Genomic DNA, 27,134 nt, shown 5'->3' on the forward strand with positions numbered 1-27,134 from the left:
ATCTAATCACAGAATGCTCCTCTAACTGGCAGGATTTTCTGTAGCTACATACGTTTTGACACATCACAGAAAGCAAAGTAGCAGGGACAAGACCACGCACTACCACTACTGTATACTTGGTGTAAGAATGTTATGGCACCGAGATGATGGCTGTATGCCAACCCGCTACTGCAGTAGGCCAAAATGTCTGTTACTTTGTGGATAGTCCTCGTATATCAATGCTGGCAACATAATTTGTCAAAATTTACATTTTTGTGTGTGAAAGTATGAAGAAAAATAATATGTAATGACATAAATATCTGGTCTCTAGTCTCTTACATGTATTGTGAAGAGTGAAGAGTGGTCCTATCACTCTATTTTGTTTGCTTTGCGACAGTGAGGCACTTTACGGAAGTCAACAAATGTTGTTCACATCTTCGATCGTAAGATCGATCTGATTTAGCTCTCCGTGCTTCCTCCTATCCTTTTCAAGTTTTGTCATCTCAGCTGAACTAACTACTACATCTGACATGTTTGAACTTGCTTGTTGTAATCAAGCCTTAGTGTCCATTTACATTTTTTAAATTTAAAAACAATTGGTGAAAATTTGTGAGGAGTATTTCTATTGGCTAGCTGTTAACATCCTGCAACATGCTGTAGTGTATTTGATCAGTACTGGGAGCCTTGTCCAGATCCTTAAACAGAGTGGGCTGTAGCTCTAAACGGAAAAAGAGTAGTGTACTACTCTTCTTTGTTATACGTCTCTCCACAATTTAGTGGCATCAGCTCCATGTTGACAGTGGTAGTCCAACTGACTATGCTCGTGTGTAGACTTCGTTGCGTGAGTATGTCTGATGTCTGTGACCAGAATAGTGTGTTGTAAATCCTATGATAGGGTCTCGTATGTTAATTAAACCACAGTGAACTCTCCTTGCTGTGTATAATGAATTTTCTTGCATTTTGGTGATAAACTGAAATGCTGCAAGGTTCTCCGCAATTTGGATGCACTCCAGCCTTTACGGCACTGTCTGCTTGTCCCCGTGGTATGAGTTTTAAAGTTTCGTGTTGTGTCTTTTTAAATTGTTAACCAGGAGATTTTAGTATGACCTCAATGTGGCTAGTTCATTCATTATTTACGTAAATAATCACAAATTCTTCAATTACTGTTGTAGTTTCATTTGTTTGTGCATTTATGAGGGTCATCCACAAAGTAAGTTCCATTTCTATTTCTACCCGCAGCAGCACTACGATCGTAGTTCCGAGCATGCGTGGCAGTTACTCTGACTCAAAGAGAAGACATGTACGCCATATTCAGATCGCTGCTGCTGACGTGTGCTTTGTGGTGCTCCTTTATAATGTCAGCCGTTATTGAAAATGCCGCTGCATGTGAAATCAGATCTGTGATTCATTTTCTAAATGCAAAGAAAGTTCATCGACAAATCTGCGAGGTTTACGGACAAAATGCTATGAGTGATTCAACGGTTAGATGATGGGTCAGACTGTTCAATGAAGGACATGATCAAGTGCACGATGAAGAACAAAGTGGACGCCCGTCTGTGGTTAATGATGAGCTAGTTCACACAATTGAAGAGAAGATTAAGCACAACTGTAGGCTTACACTTAGTGCACTGGCTATGGAAGTTCCGCAAATCTCACGATCACTAATTCATGAAATTGTTACTGAAAAACTGAAATTTTGAAAACTTTGCTCATGTTGAGTACCCAAAATTCTTACCAAACAACACAAAAAACACTGGATGGGCACTGCACTTCAGTTTTTGACATGCTACAATGAAAAAGGCGATGGTTTTCTTTCTCGGATAATCACGGGGGATGAAACTTGGGTATCGTATGACACCCCTGAAACAAAACGGCAATCAGTGGAATGGAGGCATACTGCATCCCCAATGAGGGTTAAGTCTAAACAAATCTTGACATCTCGAAAAGCCATGTGCACCGTTTTTTGGAACAGAAAAGGCATTTTGCTGATTGATTTCTTACCACGAGGCCAATCAATCAATGCACATGGTTACTGCGAGACCATTAAGAAATTGCACTGTGCACAATACGCAGGCGGCAACCTTCTATGAAGAAGGCATACAAAAACTTGTGCCACACTATGTAGAAAAGTAGTTTAGTTGTAGATTTTTGTACAGTAAATATTTTTTCTGTATCTGTACACGTTTGTTTTATATAACCAAACTGAACGTACTTTGTGGACAACACTCGTATATTTCAACACTAATTGTGAAAACTTAGGTTTTGTGTGTAAGGGAATGAAAGTGTATAAGTATGTGAGAGTGTATTAGACCTTAGTGAGATGGCATTTGAGGAAGATTTTATGGTATCAGTTTTCAAGTTTTCAACCACATTCCTCATGGGACTTCCAGTAACAGTGCTATTAACAATAATGTTGAGTTTTATGTCCAAAATCGTCACCATACCCCCAGAGAAAACTTCATTAAGTTTTAAAGGGATATGTTTGCCTGTCTGCGTTCCATTTCACATTTACCATTTGTATTTTCTGTCTTCCTCGTTTCAAGCTTTTTTGTGGAAATTCCTATTCTTTTATCAAATTTTTATTTTCATGTAGGAAGAACCTCAGCCATAAAAAGGTTACTGTTCTGTCGTGAATGCTGTTGACTTGTTTTATTTGCCTTATGACACTCGGCATTCTGTGCTCCAGAGCTGGTCAGCACCTTTCTGCTCACCTGTTGGCTGCCACTATGGGAGATGGAGTGCTCTCATAATGATGCTGCTGCTCAGTAATCTGAGAGGTCTTCAATTTCCACTTCAGTTCTCTATTCTGTTTGGTATTTGGTTCTGAACCGAGGGTTGGTACTAGTTACAGCAAATTCCCACAGAATTCCCCACCTCAGTCATCATCTGAGTGCATGGTGTGCAAAGTTTGACGCGCGCGTGCACGCGCACACACACACACACACACACACACACACACACACAACCTGATTTGTCCTAGCTGCAGCGTAGACTGATTTATGTGCCTGCCAGTGGCTCCAGCACCTTGCCTATCTGGTGATTTGAGATTGAAAAATACTGCTTAAGCTTTCCATTTCTCAATGTTTAGCTTCGGTTTCTAGTTTATTTTCAGTACTACACCTGATGATGGGCATGTAATAGCTCAAAACTGGTCATGGTCTAAGCATTGAAAAATAAAAAACCTTACAACTGAAGCAGTATTTTCAGTCTCTACTGTAATATTCGGTTGCAGATGTTCTACTGAAAGGGTTGTTTATCTGGTGAGGTATTATTACTTAGCAAATTGTAGTTACAGCCATAGAGGGAAACTTTGCAATGTGAAAACATACAACTGTGCTCCAATTCTGGGTAGCTTGCATTGTAACCTCACAACACAAGCACGAAAATTGATTGCAGTAGACGTATTCATGGGCAGGCTTGTTGTTAACATAATTAATATTACAGATGATGAGAGAAGGAGAAAAGTGTGATAATGCCAGCAGAGTAGGTGATGAAATGAGACGCAAATGTTAAGCAAATAGGTGCGCAAATTACAGGAGACACACAAGTCTAAATCTGTTCAACGCGCAGTGCACAAAGCTGGATCGGATTTAGGTATCTGCTGCAATGAAGAAGAAGCAGAATGAGCACCATAAATATACTGTGTGAGTGGATGGTTTGGATAAAGTGATAGTAGGTGGAAATTTCTGCTATGATTTGAATCGTACAAGGAAATACTAACTCGGCAAAAATCTCACAGCGAGCACCAGCACCAGTGCATGATGGGACTGGCAACTGGGTGGGGGTAAGGAGGAGGCTGCGTCGGAGAAGGGGAGGGATAGTATGGTGGGGGTGGCCGACAGTGAAGTGCTGCAGGTTAGGCGAAGGGCAAGAGACATTGGAGGGGGGGGGGGCATAGTAGAGAAGGAGAGAAGTAAAAAGACTGAGTGTGATGATGGATCGATGGCTGTGTAGTACTGGAATGGGAACAGGGAAGGGCCTGGATGGGTGAGGAAAGTGACTAACGAAGGTTGAGGCCAGGAGGTTACAGGAACATATGATGTATTGCAGGGGTAGTTCCCACTTGCGCAATTCAGAAAAGCTGGTGCTGTTGGGAAGGATCCACATGGCACAGGCTGTGAAGCAGTCATTGAAATGTAGGCTGTCATGTTTGGCAGCGTGTTCAGCAACAGGGTGGTCCACGTGTTTCTTGGCCACTGTTCATTGGTGGCCATTCATGTGGACAGGCAGCATCTTGGTTGTCATACCCCTGTAATAGACCTAAATTTAAGACCTGTCCCATACATCCTCCCATCACCACCTACTCCAGTCTGTTCACAAACATCACCTGTCCCAGCATAAACAGGGCTACCTGTGAATCCAGTCATGTGATCTACAAGCTAAGCTGCAACCACTGTGCTGCATTCTATGTGGGCATGACAACCAACAAGCTGTCTGTCCGCAGGAATGGCCACCGACAAACTGTGTCCAAGAAACAAGTGGACCACCCTGTTGCTGAACATGTTGCCAAACATGACAGCCTCCATTTCAATGACTGCTTCACGGCCTGTGCCATCTGGATCCTTCCCACCATCACGAGCTTTTCTGAATTGTGCAGGTGGGAACTTTCCCTGCAATACATCTCACATTCCCATAACCGTCCTGGCCTCAACCTCCGTTAGCCACTGTCTTCACCCATCCAGCCCGTTCCCTGCTCCAATTCCAGCACTACACAGCCATCATTCCACCATTACACTGTCCGCCCCGATAGCTGAGTGGTCAGCGTGACGGATTGCCGTCCTACGGGCCCGGGTTCGATTCCTGGCTGGGTCGGGGCTTTTCTCCGCTCAGGGACTGGGTGTTGAGCTGTCTTCATCATCATTTCATCCCCATCTGGCGTGCAGATCACCCAATGTGGCGTTGAATGTAATAAGACCAGCACCAAGGTGGTCGGACCTGCCCCACAAGGGGCCTCCCGCCCAACGACGCCAAATGCTCATTTCCATTACCATCACACTCCGTCTTTTTACTTCTCTCCTTTACTGCTACTCCCCCCCTCCCCTACCCACATCTCCCCTGCCCTCCATCTAACCTGCAGCACTTCACTGTTCGCCACCCCCACTATACTATCCCTCCCCCTCCCTGCCCCAGCATCCTCCTTACCCTCACCCAGTCACCACTCCTGTCACGCACTGGTGCTGCTTGCTCGCAGTGTGGTTTCACTTGCCTGAGACAGCAGTCGTGTGTGTGTGTGTGTGTGTGTGTGTGTGTGTGTGTGTGTGTGTGTGTGTGTGTGTGTGTGTGTGTGTGCGCGCGCGCGCGCGCTGTGAGCTAAATCCCAGAGATGTTTGGGCTCACATGTGGTTCCTCTTCGTCAAAATGTCTTGGCTCAGACTCGTCTAGGGGTTGAACCGCACGTGTCGCAGTGCACGACCTAAATTAGACACTTGTGACTCTTAGGTTAAATTGTCTGGATGATGGCAAGTTTGCGAAATGTGAAGTTAACCAAACATATACTAACAGTAATAATAATATCGGGAACTACATTAACAACCCATAAATGATGTACGCCACACAGTTGCGATTTGGTGAGAATAATGTTTATTCAGAAAGCAAACTAATAGCTCAAGTGGTTGTATTTAGAGTTACTGCTACACTCGAGCATATATATCCATTTGACACAATTCAGTCATTCACAATCTCATCGTGAAATACAAGTTATCTACGCGAAAAGTTAAGAGTTCACACCAGGCACGCGGCTGCTCACCGCTCAGAGACTAAGTCCCGTGACACCACACAATGCCAAATTTTCTAAGTCGTTTCATTTCCTAGCTGCCTAAAGACCAACTGTCCTCTTTCGCGTCTGCACCCGACCTGTACCCTTTGGTCTCCAGCCGAACTGTCCGCTTTCATGTCTGCACCAGCACTGTCTCTGTCCCCGGCCGCTCTTCCCGCACGCCGAACATACTCGCTCTACTGATTACTGCAATTTCCTTTCATAAAGCCGTCCATCTGATTGGCTACAGCTTATTCTAAGTTATTTTACATTTTAACATATTTAAATAATCAAAGCATGACCACTTTCACATTCTAAATAAAATAACAGTAATATTCATTGTTAAATTCTTTTACGTAAAACCAGTACAATTTCCCTCTTAACTTTGAATGTCATGGCCAGTAGCCTTGCACAAGTGTGCTCTCTGATAAATAAATAAAGAATAGTAACTATTATGCACTAAACTTTACAACAAATATTCTGTTACATAATGATTCAATGAGGTGTCATGCTGCCATCGTTCAATGTGTTTTGTCTGGAGGAAATGATGACCTTATGCTTAATTGAAAATACTGATAATTTAAATTTACTATATCTTTTGAACAAATGATGTTACAGAGTTAATATTTACAACATTTGTCATTTTAATGATGCGCTTCTATATGAAATGTCGATCGTTAAGATTGACCAAAGCATTCAGGTTTTAGCATTCAGCTCTTTGTTACAAAACGTGTTAATTTCACTTTAACAGTAAATACTAAACTGTTATAAATATGATCAGTATTCAAGTTTTATTGGGATCACCCTGAAAATGTATGAAGGATGGCAGATTAAAATTACTGTGGCTTCATTCCATGAATTACTACAGAATTAAATAGTTTCCACAAATGTTTCACTTTATGGCTGACCTTAGGATCGCCATATCTAACACTGCTATGTCTCCCTGGCCACAAATGCCTTCTACCGAGTTTCCCTATGGTGTAGGTTCTTGTCTGTCTCACTCACACGCTACAGCACTTAGGCCTCAGTAGACAATAGACTCCTGTAAGTTTCCCATCTCTTGATGAATCTGCACCCTTTGTGGCACATGGTCCTGGACGACAGGGTTCATTTCACAATTCCTGTAGGATGACTCTTTCAGCCATATATTTAAATGAGAGCGAAATGCTCGTTAACTCACAGTATGTGTCTACATCTATTGTTGACGAAGGCCTTAATGGCCGAAAGCTTTATTTCTGACAGACTTCTTGTTGTGACTATCTGCGACTCAGCATCTCCGCTATATGGTGAGGAGAGACACTTTGACGGACAAGGAAACTGAAAATATAATAAAATTGGCTGCCATGACTCAACAGTATCTTCTGCTATTGAAACACAGGCAATGAATTGATAGATACAGCTGATGAAGATAGTAACATCACAGAGGAAGATAATTTTATGGATACTGCCAGTGAAGCATTGTGAATGGCAGAGATGAGATGTCATGTTTCTGTTCTTGTTCAAAGTGGGGTCTTAGTTCAGTGTGGTGTACAGACATGTGTGTGACACTGCTGTGTGTGGTGGTACTGCCTGCCCTCCCGCTTCTCGCGTGGAAAGACTATAGTGCTGCTGCCCTGGTCTGGTCGTCAGCTGGCTTTGCATTGTGGTACCTTTACTTGTGCTACTACTGGCATTCAACCTGGGACCTTCCAGTATAATATTCAGTTCATAAAAAAATTTGTTTAATAACTTCTCACCAGCTAACTTGCACCCATCAGGGACTTCATAACAGAGCAATCATTCTCTGTCGATCTCCATTTGAAGTGAACTCCACTGCCACTCGCAAACTAACCTGATACTAATAACACTTTTTTCCTCAGATTGCCATTCACTCTAACACTACATCGTGGCAGCCTCTTACACGTGGATGACAACTTAATCTCTCTGCTCCTATAATGTAACACGAAAAACTGTATCATGCTTTCGTTCTGATTTCTGTCTACGAGTCACCAGCAGTAAATACAGAGTGCACACTATCTTATGCGCTGGCAGGTGGTGAAAGCTGGTTTCTTCTGGCTACCCCTTCGCAGACATAGCCAATCATGTTTTTCTCCATCTTGAAATCATTGCCTTAAAGTAGATGTTATGTGAGCAGATTAGAGACCAAAATGATGTCCCTGAAACAGCCAAATGTAAAAACCTGTAGTCTAGTCATCACATGTTGCCTGCAACACTGTGTCCCTTCAGGCCTGCTCCAAATATCAGGTTCCTTGATGGGGACATAACTGGGATCTTTATGCAATTGAAATGTGACTGTAGAAAATTGTACACTGTTTCCTTCATCATGGGTTATTTGACATAATGGCTGTTAATTACCTCACCATTTTGTGCTTTTAGTACCAGTTCCTAAGAACATACGACAGTCAGATTTGAACTACCATACCTTTATTAGGTAAACCACATGAAGTTTACAGGCATATAATAGCACCTGGGGGTGGGGTGGGGAGATAACCTTATGTGACTGTTGAATATTCCCATAATTGAATTAAAATATAAATCAACGCATCATGTGCTCTGCACATTGCACATCTACATGGATACTCTGCAAATCAGGCATAAGTGCCTGGCAGAGGGTTCATCAAACCACCTTCTTAATAATTTTCTATTAGTCCACTCTCGAACAGCACGTGGAAAAAAGAACACCTATATCTTTCCATGCGAACTCTGTATTTCTTTTATTTTAATGTAATGACTGTTCCTCCATATGTAGGTTGGCATCAACAAAATAGTTTTGCACACAAACGAGAAAGTTGGTGACTGAAATTTCGTGAGAAGATTCCACCGCAACAAAATCACCCTTCTTTTAATGATGTCCACCCCAAATCCTGTATCATGTCAGTAACACTCTGTCCCCTATTGCTCAATAATACAAAATGTGCTGATCTTCTTTGAACTTTCTCGATGTACTCTGTTAATCCTATCTGGTAAGGATCCCAGACCACTCAGCAGTACTCCAAAAGAGGGCGGACAGGCATAGTGTAGGCAGTCTCTTTAGTAGACCTGTTGCATTTTCTAAGTGTTCTGCCAATAAAATGGTCTTTGGTTTGCCTTCCCCACAACATTTTCTGCGTGTTCTTTCGAATTTAAATTGCTCGTAATTGTAATTCCTAGGTATTTAGTCAAATTTATAGTTTTCAGATTAGAGTGATTTATTGTGTAATCAAAGTTTAACGGATTCATTTTAGCACCTATATGGATTACCTCACACTTTTCATTATTTGGGATCAGTTACCAGTTTTTGCACCATTCAGCTATCTTTTCTAAATTGTTTTGCAATTTGCTCAGAGCTTCTGGTAAAGTACAGCATCGTCTGCAGACAAGACAACTACTCAGATTGTATCCTAAATTGTTTCTATAGATAAGGAACAGCAGGGAACCTATACCACTACCTTGGGGAATGCCAGAAATGACTTTTTGTCAGTTACTACGAACTGTGACCTCTCTGACAGGAAATCACAAATCCAGTCACATAACTGAGATGATATTCCATAAGCACACAATTTCACTACAAGCCGCTTGTGTGGTTCAGTGTCAAAAGCATTTTGGAAATCTAGAAATACGGAATCAGTTTGAAATCCTTTGTCAGTAGCTCTCAACATTTTGTGTGTGTAAAGTGCTAGTTGTGTTTCACAAGAACTGTTTTCTAACTCCGTGTTGAATGTGTGTCAATAGACCATTCTCTTTGAGGTAGTTCATAATGTTTGAACACAGTATATGTTCCTAAATCATGCTGCATATTGATGTTAGTGATAAGGACATGTAATTTAGTGGGTTACTCGTACTAGCTTTCTTGAATATTGGTGTGAATGTGCAACTTTCCAGGCTTTGAGTATGGATCTTTCGTCAAGTGAGCAGTTGTGTATGATTGTTAAGTATGGGACTATTGCATCAGCATACTCTGAAAGGAACCTAATTGGTATTCACTGTGGACCAGAAGACTGGTTTTTATTAAGTGGTTCTGAGGATAATGTACTTCTATGTTACTCATGTTGGAAGCTGTTCTCGATTTGAATGTTGTCTTCTTTTGTGAAGTAATTTCAAAAGGCTGTGTTTAGCAGCTCTGCTTTTGCAACACTGTCATCAATAGTATTTCTATTGCTATCGTGCAGAGGAGGCATTGTCTTTGTCTTGCTGCTAGCGTACTTTACACATGACCAGAATCTCTTTGGATTTTCTGCCAGGTTTCAAGACTGAATTTATTTGTGGAAATTATTGTAAGCATCTTGCATTGATGCCCACACTAAATTACGATCTTCTGTGAAAGGTCACCAGTCTTGGCGATTTCACATTTGTTTAAATTTTGCATGTTTTTCTTGTTGTTTCTCAAACAGTGTTCTGACCTGTTTTGGGTACCAAGGGTCATCAGCTCTGTCGTTTGTTAATTTATTTGGTAGAAATCTCTCACTTTTTCAGCATTCTCATTGTTGTCCTCATAATGGTCCTGCAGAATCAACAGTGTAGCCTTAAAGTAATGCTAGAATGTACCAAACTGGTCGAAATGTGTTAACACTAAAACACCTGGTGGATATCAGTCGACCAATTTTTAAATTCTGAGATGCAGTTTCTTCTGTGTTTAAAATAGTCTGTTTGTTTAGTTATGTGACTTATAACTGTTTTAGAGGAGGTTTAATTTGCCTTAATTTTTTGCTTTGTAACACAAATTTAAAAAGAGAATTAACATTTACTATTTGTTGCCAAAGGCAGTCAGTTGACCACTTCCCACAGAAATTTATTTAACCTGGTTTATTTGTCACTTTTGTTAGCCAGCAATGTCGAACTTCATACAGTGTAGTATGTGAAAGTTTTCGCTTGTCCATTGTCACTAACATGTCGACAGATAACTGTAATAGATTTCTATCGTGGTCGTGGACTTTCTAATACTGAAAAGGATTGACTGCTCGCAGACACTAATGTTGGATATGTTCTAAATGGTTTCCCACATTTGGGTCAAGGTGAATTGAGATCTGGGAGAACATGTTATGCTGTGGCTCATAGTACCTTACATACGAAAGGGGAGAAATGTTACATTAGACAGCTTCTTCCCTTCTCTCAAGCTGTTGAAAGAGCTGAAAAACCAGGATACAAGATTGATGACATTATTCTAACGTATTGCAGAGGGAAGACTAAGAAAAATGTGCTTATTCTTAAGTCTATGCACTCAGCTGTAGCAGTTCAGGAGGGTGCAGAAAAGGGAACTCCAGAAACAGTCAATTTTTATAACAGTGCCAAATTTGGCGTAGATGCGGGATATCAAATGCCACGCAAATATAGCATAAGAGCCGTGATGAGGTGCTGCCCTGTGCATGTTTTCCGTTACATTGTAGATCTGGTGTGATCAGTGCCCACACCTTGTGCAAGCAGATAACTGGCTCTACCACCTCTCGACAGTCTTTTTTAAAGAAAGCTGTAGAAGAATTAGTGATAACAATCAGGAATTGTCACCCTCAGAAATTCCAGACTCCATTCATTTTGGCTGCTGAGAGACTATAAGGAACATCTAAAGGTGCTAAATGAAAAATTTGCCAAGTTTGATTGTGCAATAAAAACTAAATTAGAGATAATGGTTGTAAATGTAAAAAAATTGCATGCGACTCGTATGTAGAGATATGCAAAAAAACGCAGTCGAGATTCTCGGAATATACAGAGTTCTCCATATAAATGTGTCTAGTAAAACATTACTTATTTGTTACAGGATAAAAGTATAACTAATGGATAGCTAAGAAACTCTAAGATAATAACAGAAGTCACCTATTGTTATATGTTGTAAAACAATGACACTAAAAATGTAAGCAGTTTTATGTATTTCTAACACAGTGTCACTTAATTTTTATATGGTGTAACATAAAAATGAAATTTAGCAGGTTCAAATAAAAAATAATTCAGGCTTATTTTCAAATTCCGTCTATTAGTTTTTTTGCATTAGCGGTTGAAGTTTTGTCAGACAAAATCCTCGTATCACAGCTCCACTACATTACATACCGCCTGGATGGTCTACCTAAGATCTTCAAGAACCGTATTCCAAACAGCAGGGACATTTTCAGGAGTAATGCCGGCCCTGAATTGCTATAATTGTCAAACGATGTTCTGCCATTTAGGAAACGTTTAAAACATTTCTAAATTTGACTGTGACCTATGGTGTCTTCCATAAATGCTTGTTTCAACATGTCATGTGTATGTAATGGTTTTTCTGAGTCTGAAATCAAAAGCATATGCACACACGCTGTTCCCAGACACCCTCCATTGTTAATCTTGGAAGATGGGCAACACACGAGAATGGCGAAATGCACGTAAAAACTAAACGTGACCATGTAGCAAAAAGCCACACTCAAAGGGAGTGCGAAGTACCAACTGGCGGTATTTCATCGTACTAGGTAGACCTCACCAGCTGCACATACTTTCCAAGAACTTGTGAGATACCAACTGGCGGTATTTCGCTGTACTAGCTAGACTTCACCAGCTACACATGCATTCCGAGAACTTGTGGTTAGCACCATGTAAATGGCTTTAAACATCTCATTTATCATTATAAACCTTTAAAGACGTCTTGGACTGCTTGCAAAATTTTCTTGCTGTTCTTAGCTACTGTGTTGTCTGCTATCTTAACAGACTACATGTAGTGTCTGCAGCATAAATTACCGTGTTGTCTTCTTCATACTTTTATGCTTCTCAGTTATTTGTCTTACCAATTTTTTATGGTGTTTTCTCATGTCCTTTTGAAGACACTGCCTATTATTTGTTTGTGTATTATCTGGTTTGCAGATTATTCAAGTTTGTGGATCATTCGTCCCTTAAAAAAAGTGCAATATTTTTCTGTGGCAAACAACAATAAACAATACGTCTGGTGACAATAGAGTACCGTTTCCATTGTTATCAGCCAGTCTGTTCTGCGTAAATTGAAAACAAACTCAGCTTTCTGATGTTAATCAGTGTGTTAGTGTCAGTGGAGCAAGTTGAAAGAAATTTGTAAAAGATGTGATAAAGAAACGTGTTGACAGTAAACAAAACTTAATAATTAATTGGAAGATTTGAGAAGGGGTGTAAAACTAAGTGGTGATTATGGTCATTGTAATTAAGTTTTCACCTCCTAATGTGACTGTTGTTATACAGCCAGTGGACAATTGCATCAGTAAAATGGCACAACTGGGCTGACCTACAAAGAATGTTTGTTGATGAGGATGATTTGGTGGATTTCTGGAAGAAGTTGACATTTTTAATTGCCATAGACTGGATATCTGATGCTCGGCAGGAAGTCAAGCCACATATATCAGTTCAATCACGGGGGGAAATTCTTTGTGATATTGAAGAAAATGATTTTCATGGTTTAAATGGCAGAAAAATGACAAATGTCACAAATAATTAATCTGGGAACAGGTTTAAATGGTTTTGAAGATCTCAATGAAGAAAACTTGGCTGAGTGGCTGAAGATTACCACATGTGAAGTGGCTTCCAGTACACGAGTGATACCGAAATTGCGACCACTGCTTCACAACGAAACAAAGAAGAGAACAGTGAATGTGAAAGTGGGTATGAAGACAGTGACCATGCCAATCATTGTACTGCATTGCAATGTTTTGATACTTTTCTAGGTTATATTGGCCAGAGAGGGTTTCAGAGCAGTGACATTATTTGCTGCAAGAAAAATTCGAAATTCCGTCTGAAAAAATGTGAGCTCCTCTCAGAAACAGACCAACATCACGGACTATTTTAAGAAATAAACAGGTCTCCAGTGCCCATGCTCAGAACTTGAATAAACTTTTGAACAAAGAATGCAGTTTGAAAATATTTCGTTTATTTGTGTTATAGGTTATTTGTGTGTCTTCTCCTTCATGTTACCTCAAATAATCGGCAGTGTAATGTATTTCTTTTTAATGCTATGCAAAAATGTATTGAAATTTCTGAAATAACCTGTGTTTTTGTGTTTAAATAGGCATCGGCGGCCAGCCATTACAAGGAAATACAGAAACTCCTCCAGGCACTTCTTCACAAGGTAAGACACTAATTTATCTGACTTCCATATCTTCACAGACATATTTATCACATTGTTTGAGTGGTAAGGGACAGTTTGTTACATATACCTTATATCCACACTAGCAAGGAACAAAGCCTTCAATACCTTTGTATCAAATATAACAACTGCCATTATACTGGAAAAAGTCATGTTCTTGTCAGTAGTGTGACACATATGGATATTTAAAACCATTTCAGATTTAATTTTTACAGGATCTACCAGATATTTTAGGCTGTGGATATGTTTGGCAGAATTGTAGTGTTTATTCTGTGTGCTTAGATACAAGAAAAAGAGGGGGGGGGGGGGAGACAGTCTCAGGGAGGGATAAATTTGGCAACAAACAGAGAACACATAATTCCTCTCTTTTATCATCTGTGGAATGAAGGAGAGCTGGGTGTAGAAAGGCAGAGCTTCTAGTTTCTATTGTTACTTCATTTAAGCTGTAAATATTCTTTCAGAATTGCAATAATTGATGTTTTGTAAAAGATTTTAATCTAATTTAGGAATAAATTACCTAATAAGGTTAACATATTTTCATTTTGCAGAAATGTTATTCACTTTTATTGTGGAGTTGTCATATCATAATTAGGACAATGAAGGCATATCATAGTATTCTTTATTGAGCATCCTCATTCCAGTCTCCAGTTATTGTTTTAAATGGTGTGCCATATTCAACCTCTTGATAGTAACATTGGTATTTCCTGGCTTCATTATCATTTTCTGTGATCCAGTAAAAACTTTTTTTCCAAACATTCAGATATTGACACATACAAGTTTTAATTGAACCCTTAGAATGGCCTTAGAGATACGTTTTCTTTTACTTCCAATATCTACTAAAACAGCATAATTCCCAAACTTCTTTTCCTCTGACACCCTGTATATTTCTGCTTCTGTACGTTAGTATAGGTTGAGAACACATTTTTAGTTTACAAATGCCCACTAGCTCTACTTCAGTTATTTATCTATTGTGGAAGTAGCAGCTCGCTTCCTTCTTGCATTGCTGGCACTTAAATTTGATCTACAATCTCAAAATAGTATTCCATGAATGTTCACAAAAGTAGAGTAATTAAATTTATTAGTCTTGCTTCCATCTGTTACTCATTTGTTTGCCTATATCAATTTCCTACAATAGCATTCCCATTGTCAGCACATTGTGAAACAACTGCCATGAAGTAGTAGATCAATGGAGAGCAATTAAGGTATTGTTTTGATAGTAAAATTTGTATAGTACACCAGTTTTAGTACATTTGTTACTAAATATACCCTTAATAAATAAGCTGCTCATCAGTACAACAGTATACGAGGTACTATCCAAAATTTTCGGGACTGGTGCTGCCATCTGTTGAAACCTAACCTTCAGAGTAATGGTCACTATCACCCTCGGAGTAGTTCCGATCCACACGTACACACCGGTCCCAGCACTTCTGCCAGTGGTCAAACGTTTTGTGGAAGTCCTGTTCTTTGAGGGTGTTTATCACTGCCAGTGATGCTTCTTGGATCCTCTCTAGATTGTCGAACCGACAGCCTTTCAACTTGAGTTTCAGTTTTGGAAATAGCGTGAAGCTGGAAAGTGCCAAATCTGGCAAGTACAGTGGGTGGGATACAAGCGCCATGTTGTTTTTTGCCAAAAAGGGCCTGGTGAGGAAGGACATGTGACAGGGCGTGTTGTCGTGATGCAGCAGCCAGTTCCCTTGATGCCAAAGTTCAGGCCGCCACGCCACACGTTTTCACGGAGCCGTCGCAAAACTTCACAGGAGTACACGGAATTAACTGTTTGGTTGCGTGGGATGAATTCTTTGTGAACAAATCCCTTTGTATCTCGCTTTTTTGGGTCTTGGAGAGCCTGGGCTCTTCCACTCAAACATACATGTACGGCTCATGCTCTGTCCCCCAAACACTTGTTGAATCATTGCAAGGGTCTCCATACCACTTTTCCCGAGATTTGCACAGAATTTGATACACACACACTGTTCTGTTTGTGGATCCATCGTAGAATCGCCACACACCAAACACAGAGTATTACGGAAATCACTGTGGACATGCAACACGTCCTGCCAGCTGAATGCCACTCTGCACACTGACTCGTCAGATATTCAGCTCTCGCCACCTGGTGGTGCAAAGATCTACTGCTCCTACTTTCCAGATGGCAGTACCAGTCCCGAAAATTTTGGATTCAACCTCGTAGTTGTTATCTACAGCTATTACATGGCATCTAGTTCAATTGGCTCTTCACACAGTTAACAATGCTATGTGGTGGCTAAATTAGGATAACATATGTAACCACAAAACATATCATCATACAGTATCAGCTGTTAACATGTTTGACGATGGAGCAGACGGCGTCTGGCTAGGGAGACTGATCAGGGATTGATTAGGAAGGTAACTATGCACCTGAGGGCAAATATGGCAGAAATATTGGAAGACCTTATATGTAGCAGAGGTAAAGGAAGGGGAGACTGAAAATTGAAACCCAAAATGAGATGAAAACGGGCAGCAGAAGAGGAAATGGGAAGTAAGCAGCCAATTATAGAGAACGATTGTGCTGAGGGCAAGAAATATCCAAGATCGTTAACAAAAGATAAATGGCAAACAATGACCTTTTGGGGGGGGGGGGGGATCAGAAAAGAAGGTAGACATCTTATATAAATGTTAAGATTGACAATGATGGCTAACAGCTCATCTATACATTTTTCGCAAGCACTGGTTTGAAGTGTACAATATTAAAATATATGCTTCTTGGAGGATGCAGTTATTTAAAAGCAGGGAGGAGGGCATCTACATCAGTAACTACAACCATACTTCGTAAATCTCTGTATAGTGTGTGGTAAAAAGTACTTTTTATTTTACCATCTTTTCATCCTAGTTATGGTTGAAACGTGCCTGTAAGCAACAGTGTTAGTTGTTGCTAATTGTATGTTGTGTTATAAGGTAAATGCACTGAAAATTGTAGACAGAGCTTTGTTTCCAGGGGCGACACTGTCTTAGCGTTTTGTCTCATGTGATCATATGAATGAGGCATGGGGTGTTTGGAAGTTACTACTTTTCTCCATTTGCTTTAAGTTTGAAAAAAACTTGTACAGTTTGGATCACAGAAGTGACAAAAACTTAAATTTTGAAACTAAAGTGATGTCTAATGTTGTACTGTTTTGCACTGTAAGGCATGTTTTGATGGTTCTACTAGAAGAACTCTGCAGAATGCAGATGTTTACGCTCTAGTCCTAATGTGAATGATTGTAGATGTTGCTATACCTGTTAAGATTATTAAGGAATTAAGTGGTTATTATACCAAAAGTTCTCATCAAATGCAACACTGCAGGACAAATTGAGAGCAAAATCAATATCCTTTTTGTTAGTAATTATGCCATTATTTGTCCTTAAAATCTCACTGGTAACAGTGCCTCAGTGTGCAGTGCTGGTCATGCATTATTAATATAATCATTCTTTTATGTCATTGCACAGCAGTGCACTGGCTAACTTTGAGGCAACTGATAATCCAAAACTACATGCAGAAGAAGGTGACTTGTTTCAGCCTTAAAACTGAAAGATAGTTAAGAACTACCATATAATTGTGTTGAAGCATTTGAGGTGTTCTGTATCGGATATTAAAAGAAATTGTATTTGTAAGAGGAATGCACTACAGTATATAAAGAGTGTGTCCAATTTAGAAGAAACAACCGCCTTCCACCCCATATTTATAGCACTTCATCTTACATTTTAGAACTGTGGTCAGAGTAAAACTCTTGAGGTATTTAATGACTTCAATGTGTTACCACCCAAGTAACTTCTACAAAATATAGAGATTACTAAATAGTAGTTGCAAAGCTCAACAGTTTCATGAAAAGGACAGATTGCTACTCACAAAATAGACTCAGTAGTTAGAATATTACGGCCACCTACCTAATAGCCGGTATGCCCACCTTTGGCACGGACAAAAGTGGTGACGCATCATGGCGTGGAAGCAATGAGGCCTCGGCAGGTCACTGGAGAGAATTGGCACCACATCTGCGCACACTCACAAGTAACTTAATTCCAGTAAATTCTGGGGAGGGGGTTGATAAGCTCTACATCATGTTCACTCATGTTCCAAGTGTGTTTAATCAGGTTAAGATCTGGCAAGTTGGGGGCAAGCACATGAATTGGAACTTGCCACTGGGTTCCTCGAACCACTCCATCATGCTCCTGGCCTTGTAACATGGTGCGTTATCTTGTTGAAAAATCCCAATACTGTTGGGAAACGTGATTGTCATGAAGGGGTGTATGTGGCCTGCAACCATTGTAGACTACTCTTGGCCTTCATGGTACCTTGCACAAGATCCAGTGGACCCACAGATGCCCATGTGAATGTTCCCTAGAGCATAATGGAGCCACCACCAGCTTGTCTCCATCGCGCACTGCAGGTGTCAAGGAGCTGTTCCCCTGGGAGACAACGGATTCATGCCCAACTATTGGCATGATGCCATCACAATCTGCCCTCGGTCAAACTCAGGTAGATTGTGCACCTTCCCATTTTACACTCGGACAGCACGCTTACTTCCACTTCTACACTTCTACACGGGTAGCAGGGGTTGTGTGGCGTGGGCTGGGCGGTTTTTTAGGTTAGACGGCCTTGGGCAAGTACAGAAAGGGCAACAGCCTCAACGGGTGCAGGGCAAAGTCAGGACATGCGGGGACCAAGCAGCAATCGGTATTGTAATTGTAAACTGTCGAAGCTGCGTTGGTAAAGTACCGGAACTTCAAGCGCTGATAGCACCGAAGCTGAAATCGTTATAGGTACAGAAAGCTGGTTGAAGCCAGAGATAAATTCTGCCGAAATTTTTACAAAGGTACAGACGGTGTTTAGAAAGGATAGATTGCATGCAACCGGTGGTGGAGTGTTCGTCGCTGTTAGTAGTAGTTTATCCTGTAGTGAAATAGAAGTGGATAGTTCCTGTGAATTATTATGGGTGGAGGTTACACTCAACAACCGAGCTAGGTTAATAATTGGCTCCTTTTACCGACCTCCCGACTCAGCAGCATTAGTGGCAGAACAACTGAGAGAAAATTTGGAATACATTTCACATAAATTTTCTCAGCATGTTATAGTCTTAGGTGGAGATTTCAATTTACCAGATATAGACTGGGACACTCAGATGTTTAGGACGGGTCGTAGGGACAGAGCATCGAGTGACATTATACTGAGTGCACTATCCGAAAATTACCTCGAGCAATTAAACAGAGAACCGACTCGTGGAGATAACATCTTGGACCTACTGATAACAAACCGACCCGAACTTTTCGACTCTGTATGTACAGAACAGGGAATCAGTGATCATAAGGCCGTTGCAGCATCCCTGAATATGGAAGTTAGTATGAATATAAAAAAAAGGGAGGAAGGTTTATCTGTTTAGCAAGAGTAATAGAAGGCAAATTTCAGACTACCTAACAGATCAAAGCGAAAATTTCTGTCCCGACACTGACTATGTTGAGTGTTTATGGGAAAAGTTAAAGGCAATCGTAAAATGCGTTTTAGACAGGTACGTGCCGAGTAAAACTGTGAGGGACGGGAAAAACCCACCGTGGTACAACAACAAAGTTAGGAAACTACTGCGAAAGCAAAGAGAGCCTCACTCTAAGTTTAAACGCAGCCAAAACCTCTCAGACAAACAGAAGCTAAATGATGTCAAAGTTAGCGTAAGGAGGGCTATGCGTGAAGCGTTCAGTGAATTCGAAAGTAAAATTCTACGTACCGACTTGACAGAAAATCCTAGGAAGTTCTGGTCTTGCGTTAAATCAGTAAGTGGCTCAAAACAGCACATCCAGACACTCCGGGATGATGATGGCATTGAAACAGAGGATGACGCGCGCAAAGCTGAAATACTAATCACCTTTCTCCAAAGCTGTTTCACAGAGGAAGACCGCACTGCAGTTCCTTCTCTAAATCCTCGCACAAACGAAAAAATGGCTGACATCGAAATAAGTGTCCAAGGAATAGAAAAGCAACTGGAATCACTCAACAGAGGAAAGTCCACTGGACCTGACAGGATACCAATTCGATTCTACACAGAGTACGCGAAAGAACTTGCCCCCTTCTAACAGCCGTGCACCGCAAGTCTCTAGAGGAACGGAAGGTTCCAAATGATTGGAAAAGAGCACAGGTAGTCCCAGTCTTCAAGAAGGGTCGTCCAACAGATGCGCAAAACTGTAGACCTATATCTCTGACGTCGATCTGTTGTAGAATTTTAGAACATGTTTTTTGCTCGAGTATCGTGTCGTTTTTGGAAACCCAGAATCTACTATGTAGGAATCAACATGGATTCCGGAAACAGCGATCGTGTGAGACCCAACTCGCTTTATTTGTTCATGAGACCCAGAAAATATTAGATACAGGCTCCCAGGTAGACGCTATTTTTCTTGACTTCCGGAAGGCGTTCGATACAGTTTCGCACTGTCGCCTGATAAACAAAGTAAGAGCCTACGGAATATCAGACCAGCTATATATATAAATGACCTAGTAGATAGTGTCGGAAGTCCCATGCGGCTTTTCGCAGATGATGCTGTTGTATACAGAGAAGTTGCAGCATTAGAAAATTGTAGCGAAATGCAGGAAGATCTGCAGCGGATAGTCTCTTGGTGCAGGGAGTGGCAACTGACCCTTAACATAGACAAATGTAATGTATTGCGAATACATAGAAAGAAGGATCCTTTATTGTATGATTATATGATAGCGGAACAAACACTGGTAGCAGTTACTTCTGTAAAATATCTGGGAGTATACGTGCGGAACGATTTGAAGTGGAATGATCATATAAAATTAATTGTTGGTAAGGCGGGTACCAGGTTGAGATTCATTGGGAGAGTCCTTAGAAAATGTAGTCCATCAACAAAGGAGGTGGCTTACAAAACATTCGTTCGACCTATAGTTGAGTATTGCTCATCAGTGTGGGATCCGTACCAGATCGGGTTGACGGAGGAGATAGAGAAGATCCAAAGAAGAGCGGCGGGTTTTGTCACAGGGTTATTTGGTAACCGTGATAGCGTTACGGAGATGTTTAACAAACTCAAGTGGCAGACTCTGCAAGAGAGGCGGTCTGCATCGCGGTGTAGCTTGCTTGCCAGGTTTCGAGAGGGTGCGTTTCTGGATGAGGTATCGAATATATTGCTTCCCCCTACTTATACCTCCCGAGGAGATCACGAATATAAAATTAGAGAGATTAGAGCGCTTTCAGACAGTCGTTCTTCCCGCGAACCATACGCGACTGGAACAGGAAAGGGAGGTAATGACAGTGGCACGTAAAGTGCCCTCCGCCACACACCGTTGGGTGGCTTGCGGAGTATAAATGTAGATGTAGATTCTCTGTGCACCAGATGAAACTGCTATTGCCTGGACGGGTTTATATTGATAGTAGGTCGGAGGTCATAATGTTGTGGCTGATCAGTGTAAAGGGAGCATTGAGTTGCTGATGCACACAATGAAAAGAGTGCTAAATATTTAGTTGTGAGTTTTGTGTGTGTGTGTGTGGGGGGGGGGAGGATTCTACATTTTTAACCTAGTATCTAAATTTTCTTTCATTGAGTTTTATAGATCACAGATCTCAAAATATTTAATATCTCAAAGTGTATGTGTGTTATACATGAATATTGTTCCACATAAATTATCGATGTTTAAAATCTGTGGTTAAACTACTGCTCTGGCCTCTGGCTGGTACATAGCTTAGCTGAGAAGAAAGAAAAGTCATTACTGTGGTATGCTGCTTGCCCCCCCCCCCCCCCCCTGCCCCCCAACAAACACACACACACACACACACACACACACACACACACACACACACACACACCAGAAATTCCTCCTACTCTTCCAACATTTTGAGTTTTTCAGTTTTTATCCAACAAGTTGAGGTGAAAAAAAGGCTGTTTCCTTCAAAAAGATTAGATGGTTACATTTCTCGCCTCCAATTCAATCAGTGCCCTTATCAGTGTTGGTAGGATTCTAAATTAAAAACAAACACTAACTCTTTACTGATCAAGATTGGGACTATTAACAGAAGCCATCGGTTTGTGAATCTTAAAATTTATCAGTTCAATTTAGAGAAATTACTGTATTTTGAGAAAGTGACTCTGTTCTTTATTTGCATCTGAGTTGTAGACTTTGTAAATTAATCTGACAGAGTTATTAGTAATGAGAGTGGGAAGAAGTATTTGACTAATAGGGAAGTGTACTTTTTACAAGAGATGGAAGGGTAGTCAGTAGTCTGTTTGAAAAATTAAAAATGGGAGAGTCTCAGGAGAGAGTCTCGAATATCAGGAGTGACTTCAGAAAGCTGCTTGGACAAGCCCCTTTTAATTAGAGGAGCTGTGATTAAACAAAAAATGCCAAATTACACTATCTTCCTGATTCTATTCAAGGTTATGTAAGTAAGTTCAAAGGTCAATTGAAAGCAGTGGCATCACATTTCTACGAATGCCTGCCAGTTAAGCAGTAAAGTATTTAATATCGAGAGTGACTTTTATTTTCAGCAAAGTAGAGCTGTATTCACATAGCAATAGAAATACTGGCAAAAATGTCAAGTTATGGAGACAGCCACTTAAAAGTACTTCCACTACCTTAACATTCCAGTGGTGTGCAGTATTTGATTGCATTATTCTTTGAACTTTTCAAATTCTCTTCCTCTGTACTTCTTGCTCTTTTTGTTCTGTGATCTGTGACTGGAAAGATACTTACTAATATATATATATATATATCACACACACACGGGTCCCTCTTAATAAAAGGGTCTGAGTTGCATATAAAATTTTTACGGAAATTCAGTTTTCTGCTGGACAACGAATTACATACTTTAAAAGATATGAGAGACTAAATACTGTTCGCAAGTGACAGCCAGATCATTTCCATTTCAGCCTAGTGTTAGTAATGGCCAGGGACCTGAAAAATTCACATTTTACAATAAATATGAATTCTGTTTCAAAATGCAAAATTACCTATAAACAGCACTTGATAGCTAATTGTATCCAGATGAACTATTTTTTCAAAGATATTTTGAAATAGCTTTATTTTCTGCCAATAAATATCGAAAGTGTAACCAATTTTTGCTTACTGGTATCACACATCATCTGGCGAAGGCCAGTTTGGAGAGCGGAATATGTGTAAGGGCATATTTAGAAAATAAAAAGTACATAAACACTATGATGTATCAGTATGCTTGATGCTCTGGTGCCACACCAATTGTGGGCCATTGAATAGTCTGTATGAAATATAGACTGCGTAATGCAACATAGTACTCAGCCATGGGACCTAGCATCTTAGAACAAAGAAACACATATGTTTGTGTGCTGTCTATAAAGTTTAAAAGTTAGTATAATACGGGCACATTTAATGTGGCAGGTTTATGTGGTGGGTGTTTTAAACTCTGGAGCATCAAATACCATTAGAAGTAGGGCCTGAACTCTCATCATTTACGACCGACAACTTCAGCAAACAGTTGTGTGGTAGCTGTCACCAAATGCTTTATGTTGTGCATTACTTGCTGTTTTCTTATTTTGAAAAGAGTGGAGAGACTAATCCTGGTCCATTATGGAGTTTGGTTACGATCCTCAAAACACTAGAAGGATTGGTGATCCTTGTGACCATAGCTGGGCACAAGACCATTAATCTTTCAACTGTTAATTATCAAAGTTAACTTTTTGAGCAATGGATTAACTTTGAAGTTAATTTTAAAACATGAATAAATAAAAAATATTAATGGACCTTTTAACTCCATTAACTTTTTTTTAGTCCACTAATCATTGATTAGGTACCTACTATCTGTGACAAAAATTATGTTGCACCACTCGTGGACACCATGTTCTCACAAGTTCATGTCATGTAGATGTGTGGCTATGCTGTGGTGCACGTGATTGGTGTAAACAATTGAGAACGAGTGAGAATAACTAAGTTTCGACTGTTTATTGTTGTTTGTTTACGTTAAGTACAACTCAACTCAACCAAAATAGCCACGTGGTCTGAGGCACCTTATTACGGTCCACGTGGCTCCCCTCGTCAGAGGTTCGAGTCCTCCCTCGGACATGGGTGTGTATGTTGTCCATTGCGTAAGTTAGATTAAGTAGTGTGTACGCTTATGGACAATGACCTCAGCAGTTTGGTCCCATAAGTTCTTACCATAAATTTCCAAATTTTCAACAATAATATTATGGCACTTTGCCATTATCAGAAGCATGTTACAGTAAACAATTGCAGTGATGACTGCAGAAAACCCATGGCACTGTCAGTGCTTTCAGGTTAGTTGTGCATATACTATGAGTGCTGATTATGTGCATAACTCACGGTAAGCTGATTAAAACACCCCTCTCTTAGATGCAGTGATATTGTGGTCAACTAATATTAAAACACCCCTCTCTTAGATGCAGTGATATTGTGGTCAACTAATACTACGATTTGTTAGTGGATTGACTGTGGAAACTAAATCATGGAATTAGATTCTAGCTCTACAATTAATGATAATTGGTGGCACAATGGTCGAGTGCAGGTTGCAAGAAAACAAGTGGAAAAAGTTGTGGAAGAGGCTCTGAGACCTGAAGCCATTTCACCAAACAATGCTGGTTTAATGGTTATTGGGAAGTATGGTTATCATCGAAGTAGTTTCTGGTACAGGCATGGGAAGTATACTAACCGCAAAATTAGTCTGTCGTTTGTGGTCCTTGGGAAGGATACTTACCCCCAACTTACGGGTATCTCTAAGGTTTTGGGAATACGTGTTACCACCTCTGTCTATGCCTGATATCAAGTGGTAGTACACTATGTCATATGTATGAAAACTGCTACAACAATCAGTTTCTGTTTGTCGTGCGATCGCTACTGTTGTCGGAACACGTTGCTTCACTTGTGCCATAATACAGCATTGTGACTTGTATCAGCCATACCTTTATTGCATGATAAAGTTTCAAGGATTGTTTTCACATTGTGGTAAGTAAACTTTAATATTGGTAACAATTATTTTTTAAATAAAGTAAAAGAAAACACAAAATAGTAACAGAAAACACTGTTTATTATTTTTTACATCTAATGACAACACATAACAGCTCACCAAAGGGAAGTGGGAAACCCATTTGCCATCATAATTTTTATACCTCACAAAGGTGCCGTTGTGATATACAGGGTGGTCCATCTGAAGTTTTAGATGAGATTATCTCGAAAACTATACATCAGGTAAAAATAGTGGGTAAGACAAGTTCATAAGCTCAAAGGGAGACATCAAATGATACTACACGTGACGTCCAGCCCCTGCCCACTTGGGTGGGGTGGGAGGCAACTTTTAAATCTTGAATGGAAACACCCATTGTTATTGCAGATTCGGATTCTCCATAAAAAAAAAGTAATCAAGTTTTGTCTGAAACATTTTTGTAAACATTTGACAGATGGCGCTGAAATCGAGATAAAAGTAAAATTGGGGAAGAACTTTGATTTATTTAGAATTACCCGAGAAAGACACATCAAATCAATAAAAAATGTGCACCAATTCTTCATTAGGCCAAATTTAGCAATTTTTGTACAAAATGTACTGCATCCTACTTTTAGCGTTACCCAGGAACGACGACATGGACGTAGTAGAATGATGTTCGCATGGGGTGCTTCATTAGTGTGAGTGCCCTTGCCTCTCACAATTTGGGGTGCTTGTTGTTGTTGTGGTCTTCAGTCCTGAGACTGGTTTGATGCAGCTCTCCATGCTACTCTATCCTGTGCAAGCTTTTTCATCTCCCAGTACCTACTGCAACCTACATCCTTCTGAATCTGCTTAGTGTATTCATCTCTTGGTCTCCCTCTACGATTTTTACCCTCCACGCTGCCCTCCAATACTAAATTGGTGATCCCTTGATGCCTCAGAACATGTCCTACCAACCGATCCCTTCTTCTGGTCAAGTTGTGCCACAAACTTCTCTTCTCCCCAATCCTATTCAATACTTCCTCATTAGTTATGTGATCTACCCATCTAATCTTCAGCATTCTTCTGTAGCACCACATTTCGAAAGCTTCTATTCTCTTCTTGTCCAAACTATTTATCGTCCATGTTTCACTTCCATACATGGCTACACTCCATACAAATACTTTCAGAAATAACTTCCTGACACTTAAATCTATACTCGATGTTAACAAATTTCTCTTCTTCAGAAAAGCTTTCCTTGCCATTGCCAGCCAACATTTTATATCCTCTCTACTTCGACCATCATCAGTTATTTTGCTCCCCAAATAGCAAAACTCCTTTACTACTTTAAGTGCCTCATTTCCTAATCTAACTCCCTCAGCATCACCCGACTTAATTAGACTACATTCCATTATCCTTGTTTTGCTTTTGTTGATGTTCATCTTATATCCTCCTTTCAAGACACTGTCCATTCCATTCAACTGCTCTTCCAAGTCCTTTGCTGTCTCTGACAGAATTACAATGTCATCGGCGAACCTCAAAGTTTTTATTTCTTCTCCATGAATTTTAATACCTACTCCGAATTTTTCTTTTGTTTCCTTTACTGCTTGCTCAATATACAGATTGAACAACATCGGGGAGAGGCTACAACCCTGTCTTACTCCCTTCCCAACAACTGCTTCCCTTTCATGTCCCTCGACTCTTATAACTGCCATCTGGTTTCTGTACAAATTGTAAATAGCCTTTCGCTCCCTGTATTTTACCCCTGCCACATTTAGAATTTGAAAGAGAGTATTCCAGTCCACATTGTCAAAAGCTTTCTCTAAGTCTACAAATGCTAGAAACGTAGGTTTGCCTTTCCTTAATCTTTCTTCTAAGATAAGTCGTAAGGTCAGTATTGCCTCACGTGTTCCAGTGTTTCTACGGAATCCAAACTGATCTTCCCCGAGGTTGGCTTCTACTAGTTTTTCCATTCGTCTGTAAAGAATTCGTGTTAGTATTTTGCAGCTGTGACTTATTAAGCTGATAGTTCGGTAATTTTCACATCTGTCAGCACCTGCTTTCTTTGGGATTGGAATTATTATATTCTTCTTGAAGTCTGAGGGTATTTCGCCTGTTTCATACATCTTGCTCACCAGATGGTAGAGTTTTGTCAGGACTGGCTCTCCCACGGCCGTCAGTAGTTCCAATGGAATATTGTCTACTCCGGGGGCCTTGTTTCGACTCAGGTCTTTCAGTGCTCTGTCAAACTCTTCACGCAGTATCGTATCTCCCATTTCATCTTCATCTACATCCTCTTCCATTTCCATAATATTGTCCTCAAGTACATCGCCCTTGTATAGACCCTCTATATACTCCTTCCACCTTTCTGCTTTCCCTTCTTTGCTTAGAACTGGGTTTCCATCTGAGCTCTTGATATTCATACAAGTGTTTCTCCTTTCTCCAAAGGTCTCTTTAATTT

General features: G+C 40.3%; 1 protein-coding gene across 9 annotated transcripts in view; it reads left to right on the forward strand.

Annotated features, from left to right (window-relative positions):
* The window catches only part of LOC126474009 (broad-complex core protein), a 163,929-nt gene that overhangs the window by 49,360 nt on the left and 87,435 nt on the right, over nt 1-27,134 (forward strand). For all 9 annotated transcript variants that reach the window (XR_007586555.1, XM_050101404.1, XM_050101401.1 and 6 more), the window contains exon 5: nt 13,701-13,760. Coding sequence is in view for 8 of the 9 variants with exons in the window: in XM_050101404.1 (XP_049957361.1) it covers nt 13,701-13,760 (60 nt within the window). In the remaining variant the exon portion in view is untranslated. The remainder of the gene's footprint in view (nt 1-13,700; nt 13,761-27,134) is intronic.

This window comes from Schistocerca serialis, chromosome 4 (assembly GCF_023864345.2).
Source record: "Schistocerca serialis cubense isolate TAMUIC-IGC-003099 chromosome 4, iqSchSeri2.2, whole genome shotgun sequence".
Classification (NCBI taxonomy): Eukaryota; Metazoa; Arthropoda; class Insecta; order Orthoptera; family Acrididae; genus Schistocerca; species Schistocerca serialis.